At 43.9% G+C, this 13,201-nt stretch overlaps 1 protein-coding gene across 7 annotated transcripts in view; it reads right to left on the bottom strand.

Moving 5' to 3' along the window:
• Usp10 (ubiquitin specific protease 10) overlaps positions 1-13,201 on the bottom strand; it is a 47,400-nt gene that overhangs the window by 18,956 nt on the left and 15,243 nt on the right. For 5 of the 7 annotated variants that reach the window (XM_089579894.1, XM_089579890.1, XM_089579888.1 and 2 more), the window contains 4 exons: positions 9,168-9,228; positions 8,931-9,094; positions 6,184-6,336; positions 5,369-5,650 (listed from right to left, as the gene is read on the bottom strand). In XM_089579894.1, the coding sequence (XP_089436020.1) occupies positions 5,369-5,650; positions 6,184-6,336; positions 8,931-9,094; positions 9,168-9,228 (660 nt within the window). The remainder of the gene's footprint in view (positions 1-5,368; positions 5,651-6,183; positions 6,337-8,930; positions 9,095-9,167; positions 9,229-13,201) is intronic. The other 2 variants (XM_089579889.1, XM_089579893.1) reach the window with 2 other exon arrangements.

Genomic DNA, 13,201 nt, shown 5'->3' on the forward strand with positions numbered 1-13,201 from the left:
TCGCCATAGCTCCAACGCTTGCACTTAACTCGGGAAAATGGAGGGTCACCATGCGAGCACTAGCCATGGCGGAAAACAAGTGGATACACCAAGTGCACTCTTGATGCCACCAGACGATACAGCGATGCAACACAGTTGACGCTGGTCCAAGGAGTTCAGTCACCACGAGCACGCAAGGAACCACCGGAAGACCAAGTGAAACGGTTCTCACCACTCTCCAATGAAGCAGCCAACCATACTGTCCATTGAAGTGAGCTGAGCAATCAAGTCTGGCAGGGCATTCAACCCATGTTACCTTTTCACCCTACTGACATATGCAGCTACATGAAACTGATTGAATGCAAACCGCAAAAATCAGTGCTACAGGCCCTGTTCTGTCACTAGCCACTCTGTGTCCTACAGTGAACATAGTTGGCCTGGCGGTGGTGAAGATGACGATCACTGTTGTAAACAGCACCATCTGTGGAAAACTGTGTTGAAGCTGGAATGTTGCAAAGCAGATGAATGCGACTAGTCATGGCCCTGCCTGTGCTCCTTCCCCTCCAGATTTCACAGTTTCAGTTTGGAAGTTGCATTTTAGAAAGGCTTTCGAAAAGGGGGCTTTGATGCAAAGATGGGTACGTTTACAGCATTCAGAAGTGGCAAGAATGATACAACAATGTAACTCTTGAGAAGTTTGAGGACAGGCCCAGAATGTGAGAGTGCATGCAAGAACAAATCAGCTTCCATTTCTGCATGCCCGAATAAATAAGCACACCCTCAAACACCGCTCACAGTTTCACAAAAGATGGAAGGTAAAAAGCTGCAAGGTGCACCACCAAAGCCAGACTAGATGGCCACTACAAGCATGCTGCTGCTGTCACCTTCATCGTCAGCAGAGAGAAGACCAACTACTGCTCAAGAAAAATTCCAAGCTACCAGCAAGGAAATTTTACCCATAGTAAGTCAAGTTAATATAGCAGGAATTTTGCAATGCCTGAAGTTCACAGCCATGCCAGCAGTTATGCGATAAGGTCATGCGCAAAATTAAGCACTCGAGCTACAAGAAGCTTCACTACCTAGTGTTGCACTGCATTATTAACTTCATGCATTGAGAACTTCCATGAGATGGCAGCCCTGAGCTCCAAGTGAAGTGCCTTCTCAAGCTCACTGCAAAGTCGGTGCAGAGGTCTTCAATTACGCAAGCATGCAGCTGCATGGGCTGCCATCCTACTGTCAACATGTGCCTGGCATGCAAACACAAGCAGTCATCAGCTCACAAAACCAGACAGAAACTAACATAAGAATAAAGGAGTGAATACTTAATGCAGCTCCTGTTACGTCTGTGCATGTCTTTAGAGGCGCTGATGACAAAATCATGCAGCAAAGTAAAAAAAAATATGAATAGCAGGGTTCAATGCCTCGAAGCAACACATGGGCTAAGGGACGCCACAGTGCAGGGCTCCAGAATGATTTATACCTCAGAGTTCTTTGACATACACCGACACTGCCCTTCCCGTTTAGTTGGGAGGCAATAATGTCCACTGTGACCGGGATAGAAACCAGGTCCTTCCCCTCAGTAGCCAATTATAGTCTCTCAATATTTCAACAACACCATGAGGGTACTGACTGGCTCAATATCCAGTCAGTGCTCACGTTATGATATTGAAAGAATGGAAAATTTTACCAAATGTTGTTAAAAGGCAAAATAACCGAGCACAGCAGAATAATCGGTAAAAATGCATGCTACAAAGTACCATTCTTCCAAATGCACTTTTCAAAAGCCCGAACTTCTGCACCTTCAGATGCTTTGTTACAGCGCAAATAGATTTTAAAATTTTCCATTTTGTGACCTGAAATGGGGCAATTTATGACATCACTAGCCCATTGATATCCTCTCCACGATGGCCAGATTTTTTTGCTCGTTTTTGGTCATTTCAGACACTTTATAGATGGGGCCACCGCTTAAAAACACCATTCAATGCGTGCATGCGGGTTTTTTCTGATCCTGTCTGTGACATCACCTGTGGACCATAGGCAACAATCTGTTGGCTAAAACCCAGTTTCAGTTTCCCTTTCATAGCTGATTTAATAATGTCATGACGTTTTATTTGAAAAACAAAAACTTGCGCCAACTGAGAAAGGTCTAGAAAATATATTGCGTCGTCCTACCAGGTATGACGAACCATGGGTGAGCTGCAAACAAAATTGCCGTAAGTATGTGTGTCAGCTGCAGCATATTTTAAGCCACCCATATGTGGGCAGTGGGCACTGTTTCCACACCTGCACTTGGCAATGGGTAGCTAAACAACTACCCATTAACTATGGGCTAAACAAGGCCATTTCACAGGTTACTAGAACGCACACTAGCACATTTCTATGTCACATTTCAGCACTTGCAGAGAAAGAGAAAAAAAAAGGGAAATCGTTATTTTCACAAGGACGCTCACAATAACATGCACTCCATAACCACTACAGTGGTTATGGCATTCAGCTGGGTAGGTCACTTGCAGGGCAGGCAACTCATTTATGTGAGACTTTAAAGCAAGCTGAGAGCTGTACATTTCTAGCAAGTTTAGTTTAAGGGGGGTTTAACGTCTCAAAGCAACTCAGGCTATGAGGGACGCCGCAGTGGAGAGCTCAGAAAACTTCGACCACCAGGGGTTCTTTAATATGCACTGACATCACACAGTACAAAGGGCCCTAGCACTTCGGCTCCATCAAAATATGACTGCTGCGGCCGAGATCGAACCCACATCTTTTGGGTCAGCAGCCGAGCGCCATAACCACTGAGCCACCACGGTGGCACATTTCTAGTAAGTAAAAAGGAGTAAGAAAATGTGTTAAAAGCAAAGCACTCATGCATGTAACTGATACACAGGCGGTGCAATTGGCTTTATACTTTGCCTAGTTCCATGACAAACACGTGCCAATGTCACCAGGTTTCTGTTTGCATATCCAAAGCGTTACGTTCCACACGTTCAATGCGTAAGGTTCGAAATTACCACGTATTGCCATGAGTAAACTAAGTTTTTTCTAAAAACAGTAATCTGAAATTACGGGGGGGGGGGGGGGGGGGGGGGGGTTGACATATTTGTGGGGTGTAAGGTAGTTTCACCTGAGCCACGGGTAGAATGCACCTCGTAATGGTGCTCATTCCTGGTAGGATGCATAAAAAACTACATGGGAAAAAGAAGAAGAAAAGAAGGCTAGCGACTGCCTTCCCTGAGGAGCTGTAGATAGCATGAGAGCAAACTTCGAGAGTGTGAGTTGAGCCAGAATCCAAAACTACAACAGGACCACTGGCAGTTCGGTTTGCTGCTAGTCAGCCAGCCCCACGCACCTTTGGAAGGCAAGATGGAGCACCGTTTCATTGACTCTGATCTCTATTTGCTTATAGGTGGTAATAGACAAGCAACTACACTGATGCAAGCAGCCATGGATTAATGCCAAAAGAAATCTCATATGCAACAGCTACACACCAAAACTGAGTTGCAGCGAGGAGCACCAGTGGAACTCTGTACACTTTTGTTGGCGCTGCTAGCCTACATGAAGTTCAAACTACCTGGTGCCACAAGCAACACTGTAGTTTGTAGCGGCTACAATAAGAGCACATTAATTGACACGTCATTAATTCAAACTTCTGGTTAATTCTAACTGTATGACATAGACCATTCTTGAAACTAAGAAAGGAAAATACGGCGGCATTTTTCTCAAACATGTGAAAATCACGCTGAGAAGCAACCAAAATGCTCCATGACGCCTCAAAAAACTTGAGCAATAAACCGCACCGTTGCTATTGCAAAATGAAAAATATAGCCTGTGAATTCGAACATAAATGGGCTGTGACACCGATAACTTGAAATACACACCACCCCGCCAGGGCGACCAAGGCTAGTGGCGAACTAAGCAACACTACTGCGAGGCTGCGCTGCCTCTTTGGGGAAGATGTGGAGATGGTAAAAGGGCACGCGAAGTGTGAAGCCAAAAAGGACGCTCTCCGCGTTAGCGGCAGCATGGTGACGACACTAGCTGCATGACCTCCGTGATTTGTACCCGGCAGTTACTTGTAATCGCTGATCTCGAATGCTTCAGCAGCTTGGTGTGTTAGCTTCTGTTGTCGAACGATGGACGATGCGACCAGTGGTGAGATACAGAAAATCAAGTGCAAATCTGAAACCATGCGGTCGAGCACAAAACAGTACCATGCACAATACGAACAAACTGGAGTTTTTGCCAATATTTGCTGTGTGTTTTTGTCTCAGTTTTCATTTACGTCATCATAGTCCGTTCAATTGGGTGCAGCCATAGCGGTCAACCTATGCGGTGTACCATGATGTAACACCGAAATGTCAGCGCTAGTATTCATGCAAAAACGCTTGCACAAACCAGCAGCACGGCTTTATCTAAACAGGATGTCACCAAAATGCATGCTAATTGGTTTGGAAGTTTGCGACTCATGGTCGGGAGGCTGGAAAATAGGGCAATGTACACGTGGCCATCCTGGCAACTTTCATTTTTCAATCCAAACTGCCGCACAACCTCCTAGACTCGAAAGCATGTATTTCCAAGTCCCGAAGGATCGAAAAGTGGCAATCGCGAGATGGTCGCCTGCTGCTCTATTTTCCAGACTTGCGACCATGCTCACAGGCAGTTGCACAACCTTCGCGACTCCGATGCGGCTCTCTGCTGTGAAAGTTGGGACATGCTGAACGCCGCCCGCCTCTTCAGTTATGAGGGCGAAGAAGAGACCCTCCGATAAGTTCGGGCATTAGAACAGAAGGTGTTGGCCGTTGCCTTCTGGGAGAACAAAATTAAAAGATGGTAACTGAATATTTTAAAATAATAAAATAGGGAAATCTCACTACAAGACTGCTTTCCAATTGCAGTGTACCATATATTCTATTCACTTTCGTTAGTTCAAACTGCGTCCGTGCCCCATGGAATAAGAATCAACAAGCTTTTACTGTGCTGGTGCCACTACTGCATGTAGTTGATGGCCACAAGCTCTGTAGTTTAATATCCGAAACATTTTGCACTTTCAACCATTCACATCCCTGCAGCCTACATACTACTATTTCTCATTTTTGGAAAAGCGAAAAAAGCCAAATATCTTTATGCTAAACAAAACCAAGATTATTTCCAGATCTAGTCAACATGCTACTATATCTAGTCTACCCTAAGCCAGTCTTGTGAGGCTAGTCAGTAATGAACCAAGCTCAAACAGTATGAAGAAGAACATGGATGACTAAAGACAAAGCACAAATGAGCAGAACTACACTAATTCCTGCTGTTTTTTTTTGTCCGCTTTGCAGTCTGAACTTAATTTACACTGCACACATTCTCACGCTGCCACAGGTAGGCAGTTGAAGAGGGATGAGAAACTGACCGAGCTCAGATCAGGTGCATCAGCAAAATGTGAAGGGGCCAAAGGTTCGCCAGCCATTGTACTTGGAGCTGCCATGGCCACATGCGGAGGCTGAGGTGGGACTACAGCTGTAACAAATGACAGCGGATGGGGGCCCTGGGCAGGCGCATAGTATGGCTGGGCAGCACCAACACACATGTAGAACACCGGGTGCGGAGAGTATGAAGCGAAAGGAAAGCCACTCTGGCCACCTGCATAGGTCATTGGCATATGGCGCACTGGATCCCCCATTCGCTCGAGAACCTGAAAGAACAAAAGAGACACACTCAGCACTGACATTGGCATGAAGACATTGCATTCTATACACGTCATTTTTCGAAATGTCACCTTTTCGAATTGGACTCATGCGCAACTGACATCCACCACAAGCAAGGCGCAGATCTAAATGCATGCACAAATTGTATAAGTCTGCTGACTATAATAACAATGGCACCTAGCAGCAACACACAACCACTGTCATGCTTACACGAAATACAGTAAAACCTCCTTAACACATTCGCTCTGACATATTTGAAATTACACATAAGCATACACAACACATTCAGAGTGTGGCAAATGCGAACCATAGGCTCAATATTTAGAGAAAGAAAAAGGGAGGAAATGCTGTACACAAAATTTCAACAGCTTATTTTTTTCAGGAGACGATAAGAAACAGTGACATGCTTAAACAAGTTCATTTACAAACAACATATTGTTAGGACAGACAGGTTCCAATACTGTTCCAGTCGAGTGTAGCAATAAAGCTAAAATATAAGGTGCCAAATGTTCACACCTACCTCTACAGGGGTTGCATGTGGTACAATGTCTGGTCGAGGAGTGTGATGCATACTCTTGTTCCGATGCCCTCTACGACCTGTGGATCGTTTTCCCATTCCTTCCAGGGCCATTGGAGGTTGTGGTGGGTGTTGTTCACCATAGTCACATACCATCTGTGCACCCCAACATGCACATCAACAAAATCTTGAACTAAAGTAACACAGGTTCCAAGAATCTGCTGTCACGCCTTTTCATGCCCACAACTTATATATACCTTTCTCACTAGGTTAACCGTTCGTGGTCCAAAACTTTTATCCACTTTGCGGTCGTTCTGATCCAAAGCTATTTCACCAGTTTTGGGCACCATGAAAGAAAACAACTGTGCAAGAACTACTCATGGAATATTTTTGTGTGTTTCTTTACGTGCCCAAGTCTTTGAACAATCTTTGGGCAGACTGCAGTTTAAGAGATGGCACATCATGCGTACTGAGGAAAACGCATGCAACTCAACCACAGAAAAGCTTGTTGAGGGGAGCCCAACTGGCAACTGCAAAGGGTTAATGCGATTCTCTGAAAACTACACGCGATTAGAACACCTGAGTAAATTCATTTGCATTCTCTTTTTAACTGAATGTGCTATCTTGACGCCAAAGTTTTTCAGTAAGCACAAATAGATACTTATAGTAAAAGCCCGTAAATTCGAATTTCACAGGACTGAAAAAACGAATTGTCCCGAAAAACTGTGAAGAACTGTTTGAGTCATGGTAAATTTACTTGCTGAAAGACTGGGCAATGGTTTCCAGATTTTCAAAGAAAAGCTCGGCAATGACTATATTTTCATGTTTCCATCAATGTTTCATTGCGTGCATACTGTCAGGAATCAAAGCAGAACCATTCCAAAATCATAAAGCCTCCCACATTTGTCACAGAGCGACTCAGTGGAGCTCCACCAATACAATGTCCCACTCATCATAAGCGGCACCGTCACATATAAGGAGACTCCACGGCATGAACAGTGAAAAGAGCGAAAACTGGGAAGCCGAAACTGAAACTGGGTTTTGTCAAAGCTGTAGACTGTGCTATGATGTCACGGGTACAGTCACAAAACCTCTTGCGTGCATGTTGACCGGCAAAACTGGCGATTATAAGTGAGAGTTTGGGTTATTATTTGCCTGAAATGACCAAAAGCCAGCTTGAAATTTTGTCCTTCAGCAGACGCAGGGCACAGAATCAATGGCTGTGTGTCCACTGGCGGCACACACGCAAGGTTGCCCGTAGAAATCTCCCTGACTGAGGCCATAAAATGGGAAATTTTAAAATTCATTTGCACAGCAACAGACCACCGCGCCGCTATGAAATTTGGCACACAGAACCAGAAAACCGCGGAGAGTGTACCGGGAAAGTTTCAGTAAAATCAGAAGAGGCCGAGAAAACACCAAAGTTCGCCTTTTATGAGGGCTTCCTCTATGTGACATTTTTTTTCCTTTTTTTTTTCAGAGGAAATGTCAGAGAAAGCCAGAGGAAGCCAGAGAGAGCCAGAGAGAGAGGTTCAAAATAAAGATGATGGTTTTCAGGTGTTTCAGGGAAGACTAAGACATTCTCAAAAATGTCTTTTTTTTAAAGGTAAAAATATGGCTTTTTCAGCATAGTATTACCAGTGTTGGCGGACACCAGAAAACCGGTGAATCATCTTAAATATAAGCTGGTTAACTAATTTTTTAATAATTAACTTTATTAAGATTTGTAGCCGGTCGTTAGTAATCAGTTTCTAGAATTTTGAAAACGTGATTACCCTTGGCGTTGTGGCTCGACAAAATTTCGCTTTTATGACCTAGTTGCGTGCACTGGAAAGGTTGCTTTGCCTGCATGCTTTTCGAAAGCACATGTATTTAGGCACGATGTAGCCAAACAGCGCTGAGGATAATAGCGTTTTCGAAATTCTAAAATCTGATATGGCTATTACTAAAGACCGGCTACAAATCTATAATTGCAACCAGTTGCCTAGCTATGATACTCAAAAAGTTGATTACCAGAAATTAGTTCACCAGCTTACTAAAAACAATTCACTGGCTTTCCAGCGTCGACCAACACTGGTAATACTATGCCACAAAAGCCACATTTTAACCCCCAAAAGCCTTTTTTTAAAAAAAATGGCTTAAGTCTTTGCTCAAACACCTGGTATATAGCATGCTTTCGCCAATGCTTTCATAAAGATAACACAGTGAAAACACAATTTCACCACAGCATGACAAAATGGTTTGTAAACCCGGATATAATGAAATTGGGAAAGTTCTGCGATATTTCATTACATGAAGCTTTCATGTGAAGACTTGAAAGGAAAATGCAGAATTGTAACGAAGATGAGAAATAAACATAGGTGAAATCACCTAGTAAATGTTCACAGTAAACCCCCGTTACTTGAAGTTGTAAACACAGAGCAACATTTTGCAACTGTCTGATAACACGGTTGCGGTAGCAGCCACCACCATCTCCACTGTGGCTCGCATGATGCTGTTAAATGTGACAATGGAAAAAGCGGGGGAGGCAAGGGAATTAGGAGGCACCTAGCCACAACACCTTTACATGGAGTTAACAAGTACATGCGCTTCAATGGGTAACACTGATAACTAAGAAGCCTTTCAAAACCAAGGAATTTGCTTCATGGAGGTTCATTACACTGAGGTTTACCTGTATTAACACACTACAAATGCTGCAATCTTCAGGACATTACGAATCAATAAAACTACGTGCTTTAGCGCAGACTCACTTCCTGGCTGATTACAGATGGATGATGGTGGCCCGGTGAATACTGGGCAGGTGGATATATGTGCTGAGGCCGCATGTAAGCCGACTGGATATCAAATGTCTCCTGTAATGGGTTGCCCAGTGCTGCCTCTGGGTCCAAGGCACCAGCACAGCCCAAAATCCCTGCTGCAATGATTAATCAACACATGAGGAGCATGGCTCACTAGCACATCCAAGCCTACAAGAAAAAGTGTCTCACATTGGTCAGGGGGCTCTGCACGTTCGGTCTCCAAGCACTCTGGTTCATCTTGCCAAGGCAGCTGCCGAACGAAAGTAGCAAAGTATAGCATGCTGCTATCCACAGGTAGCTTGCTTGTGGGACATAATAGAGCAGTTCACAAATAATATTTAGGCAATAAAGAAGGCACCAGCTGAAAACTAGGAAAAAAAGAAGATTAAAAGGCCCACAAGACCACCCAAAATATAAGAAATTCAAAACCTGTAATCACTAATCCAACATTCAAAAAATTATTTTTCTTGGATGCGCAAAATCGACAAAAAAAAAAACCAAACAATAAGATGCCAGCCCGAATAACTACTTAGGGAGGAGCAAGGAACTAAGAAAAAAATTTTTATTACTAAGGTCACAATTACGAAATCTTCAAGGAACACGCATTTTTGTGTGCAGATTCTAAAAATGCCGATGTCATGTAAAGCAAGTTCTTGTCCAGCCACGCAATATGTTTGCAAGCTTTTTTACTAGAACTTTCAAGGAATTTTGCTGCGGGGAACTGCAATGCAATCAGAGAAAAATTACCCTGCTTATCAAAAATATTGAGTTAGAGATCTGAAGTTGCCACTTCAAAACCTTATAACTTAAATTCAAAGATAGGCAGAATGATAATTTTACCTTTATGCATTCCTTGATGTCAATAAAGGCAACAGCATGTATTTTCGCAAGTTAGAGCAAAATACTTAGAATTTCTAAACAAAAAAGTTTACAGAACATACCATCAACGTACAAGAACTTGCTTTACATGACATTAAAGAGCATATTTGGAATCAGCATGCAGAAATGCATGTCCATTGATAATCTACTCATAGTCAACTTTGTTAATATTTTTAAAGGACTATACATATCTAATTTTAGTGTCATGTTTGCTTTTCTTTAAATGATGTGTCAGACGCCAGAGAACAAGTTCACAGGGTGGTATTCGCTTACAACCACTAAATAATTCATAATTGAATTTCTTCTTGATGCTGTTCGGTTTCATCAACTGACCAATGGCTGTGATGTACTGGGCAGCAAGTCACGTGACGCATGAAAAAAAAAAAAAAAAAAAAAAACCTGTAATATAATCAACAACACAGTTTTAATTCACTACAACGTTTAGGCCTGCCTGCTTCAAGAGCCATAATGACAACAAACGATGATCCAGCAGCTTTATTTGACTTTTCTTACGTCCCGTGACCTTAGCACTTCTAGCGCGTCACAGCCATCGTTCAGTCGATGAAACCAAAACTGCATCAAGCAGAAATAAAATTATAAATTATGTTAAAAATAAAGACAAACAGCTGCCTTGTCTTAAAGGTGCACTGAAGAGGAATCTGAACTCGTCTTTTTGCCGCGGGAACTCGACCTACACGTTCCTAGCATTCTTAGAAACTGCGACTTATTGCCCTGTGTGGCTGATTTCCCTGATTAAATCGAATTAACGCCCGGCTCCCGCCTTTTTTTTTTTAATTCTCCCTCATACGGTGGGCGAGTCGACCAACGTGGGGAGTGCCTTTCAGCCAGCTCCGTGGAGGCTTTGCTTTCGCTTCATTTTTTTTTTGGTTTCCGCGAATAAATACTTTCATTTGCAGATAATATAACTGTAAAATAAGCCCGCAGAAATAAAAATACGCGCGGACTATTTGCTTCTACGGACTACTACGTATTACTCCGCCGATGGCAGAGCGGCAAGCCGCCACGGGACTGGGTGAAAGGCACTCCCCGCGTTGGTCGACTCCGCCCACCGTACGAGAGAGAATTAAAAAAAAAAAAGGCGGGAGCCGGGCGTTAATTCGATTTAATTAGGGAAATCGGCCACACAGGGCAATAAATCGCAGTTTCTAAGAATGCTCGGAACGTGTAGATTGAGTTCCCGCGGCAAAAAGATGAGTTCAGATTCCTCTTCAGTGCACCTTTAAGCCAGCACCAACATGCATGGGCACGAGCCACTTCGGTTCTAGGAGTGGCTAAGGCCAGACACTGGTTCCGTCCCTCTCCATGCTCTGCAATACTTCCTTCATGCCGAAACCAGGGACGAAGCTAGAGCTTCCAGTAGCTCATCTGGAACAGCTGGATATCTTTACTAAGCAATGCAGTCCCATCAAACCGACTCCACAACTTGTGCAAGATCTACACATGGCCCCTAGGAGCTCAGAAACTCCCTTGGCTATTTTTTGGAGACGTCGTCGAAGGTCACCAGCTCCAACTCAGTAAGCCCAAAAAGCTTTATCTCTCTATTTCTCACCCACAAGAGATAAGAGATTTTTTGATCTGCCGCTCGCACCTGACCGATAATATGGAAGTGGAAATGAACATGTCACTTCAGCGCAGAGATCCCTATCAACATTGTAGAGGACCTAACCACGATAAGAAGCACCCTACCCCAATGACTCAGTAACAGACAACAACGCAAAGAAAGGGAGCGGACCCACTAGCATCACTACAATGGCATGCTCTCTAAACAATGCCATCGAGTGTGACAAACCAGTTCGTCAAATCCCAGGAAAGCACAACGGGTCTTACTTGACTGGATCAAAAACCCTGGTACCTCAAGGAGCCTTCTCACGGACTATACTCAAGATGGTGCCAGCCGAAACGTGTACGACATGTGGCGACTTCCGATGACTGATCAGCTGCCAAGGACCTGCCACAGTCCAAAGGTAACGAGCCCACTGACCGGAAACGGAGCATCTCCAAGTTTCAAGCTTCCCACCTCACGCTCTTGTGCCACAAGTGGAAAAGACCGGTCGTCATGTTGGTTCACAAACACAAACAGTGAAGGCCACAGCATCTGGGCACGACAGAGCTCACAAAACCAAGCGCAAAGCTTGAGAAACTCTGCCTTGCCTAGAACAGGCTGCCAAGTACTTTGTGCACAAACAAAAGCAATGAGCAGCAAAATATCATGAAGCTCCGCAAGGCCCACCAAAGTAACAGACCCCAGAGAACAGCTACAGCTGGAACAACTTCATTACTCCTCATGATGATGATAATAGTGAATTTTTAAGGAGCAAGGGCATCTGTGGCCAAAGAGCGCCATGGCACAAGGTGTTTTCGTTTGATCAAGGTGGGGTCAGAGACCCATTTTCCAAGCATTTCACCCCGATTAAGCCAAGCACTTCAATTATATATTTTTTAGCAGTTGTAGGCCAATACCATGGGGTGACCCATGTGGATTAATGTCTAGTGCACTATTTGAAGGGGAAAAAAAAAGGGGTGTATATAGTCCTTCAATTAATTTTTGGAAGTATTCGCTGAAACATCAGGTAATACACAACACTTCTCTCGCAGCACTGTATAACCTACAGACCTCCACAACCAATCAGCAGAGCACACAGATCTTAACATGTTCCTGTATGCCGTACCATCTGCTTGTTATCTACTCAGTGTTAGCAAGAACACTAATAGCAGGAGTTCCTCTGCTAACAACGCCATGTTTGCAGAAATGCGACAAGTGGAGAAAGCGCAGTCTACGAACTATGAAACACCAAACAACATGCCACAGTGGCTTTTTTTCTAAACGGAGCATCTACCAATGTTGAGGAATTATGCAGCGAACAGATTCGAGAGCAGAGACAGAAGTTCACGGTGCCACAAAATCAGCAATGTGGTATAGAAACCAGAATGGCGCCACATTTGTCGCAAACACGGGTGTTTTAACTGGATGGAAAAGGACAATAGCCTCGGGCTCTTTCAATTTCCTGAAGGATTCCTGAAGTTATTTGTATATCACGCGAGAAGTAAAGCAGCAATCATTAGATGTAGATGCAGTATATATTAAAGTGGTATTCACATGGGTGATCCATTCCCTCATACCTTCGAGATGGTGCGATGAGTGACTTAGGCTTTAACGGCGGGGAGGAGATCGTTTGCTTGGCCACCACAAACGATCCCCTCTCCCCACCCTCCTATGCGCATCGTGAGCAGTCTTCCCTGCTTCAGCCAGCAGTTCATGCAGTAACAGTCATATGTGCTCTCAGTTCCTGGCTGTCAGCGTTAAAGGGGCTTTCAATAAAAGT

Source organism: Amblyomma mixtum, chromosome 3 (assembly GCF_055824585.1).
Source record: "Amblyomma mixtum isolate Tamu chromosome 3, ASM5582458v1, whole genome shotgun sequence".
Classification (NCBI taxonomy): Eukaryota; Metazoa; Arthropoda; class Arachnida; order Ixodida; family Ixodidae; genus Amblyomma; species Amblyomma mixtum.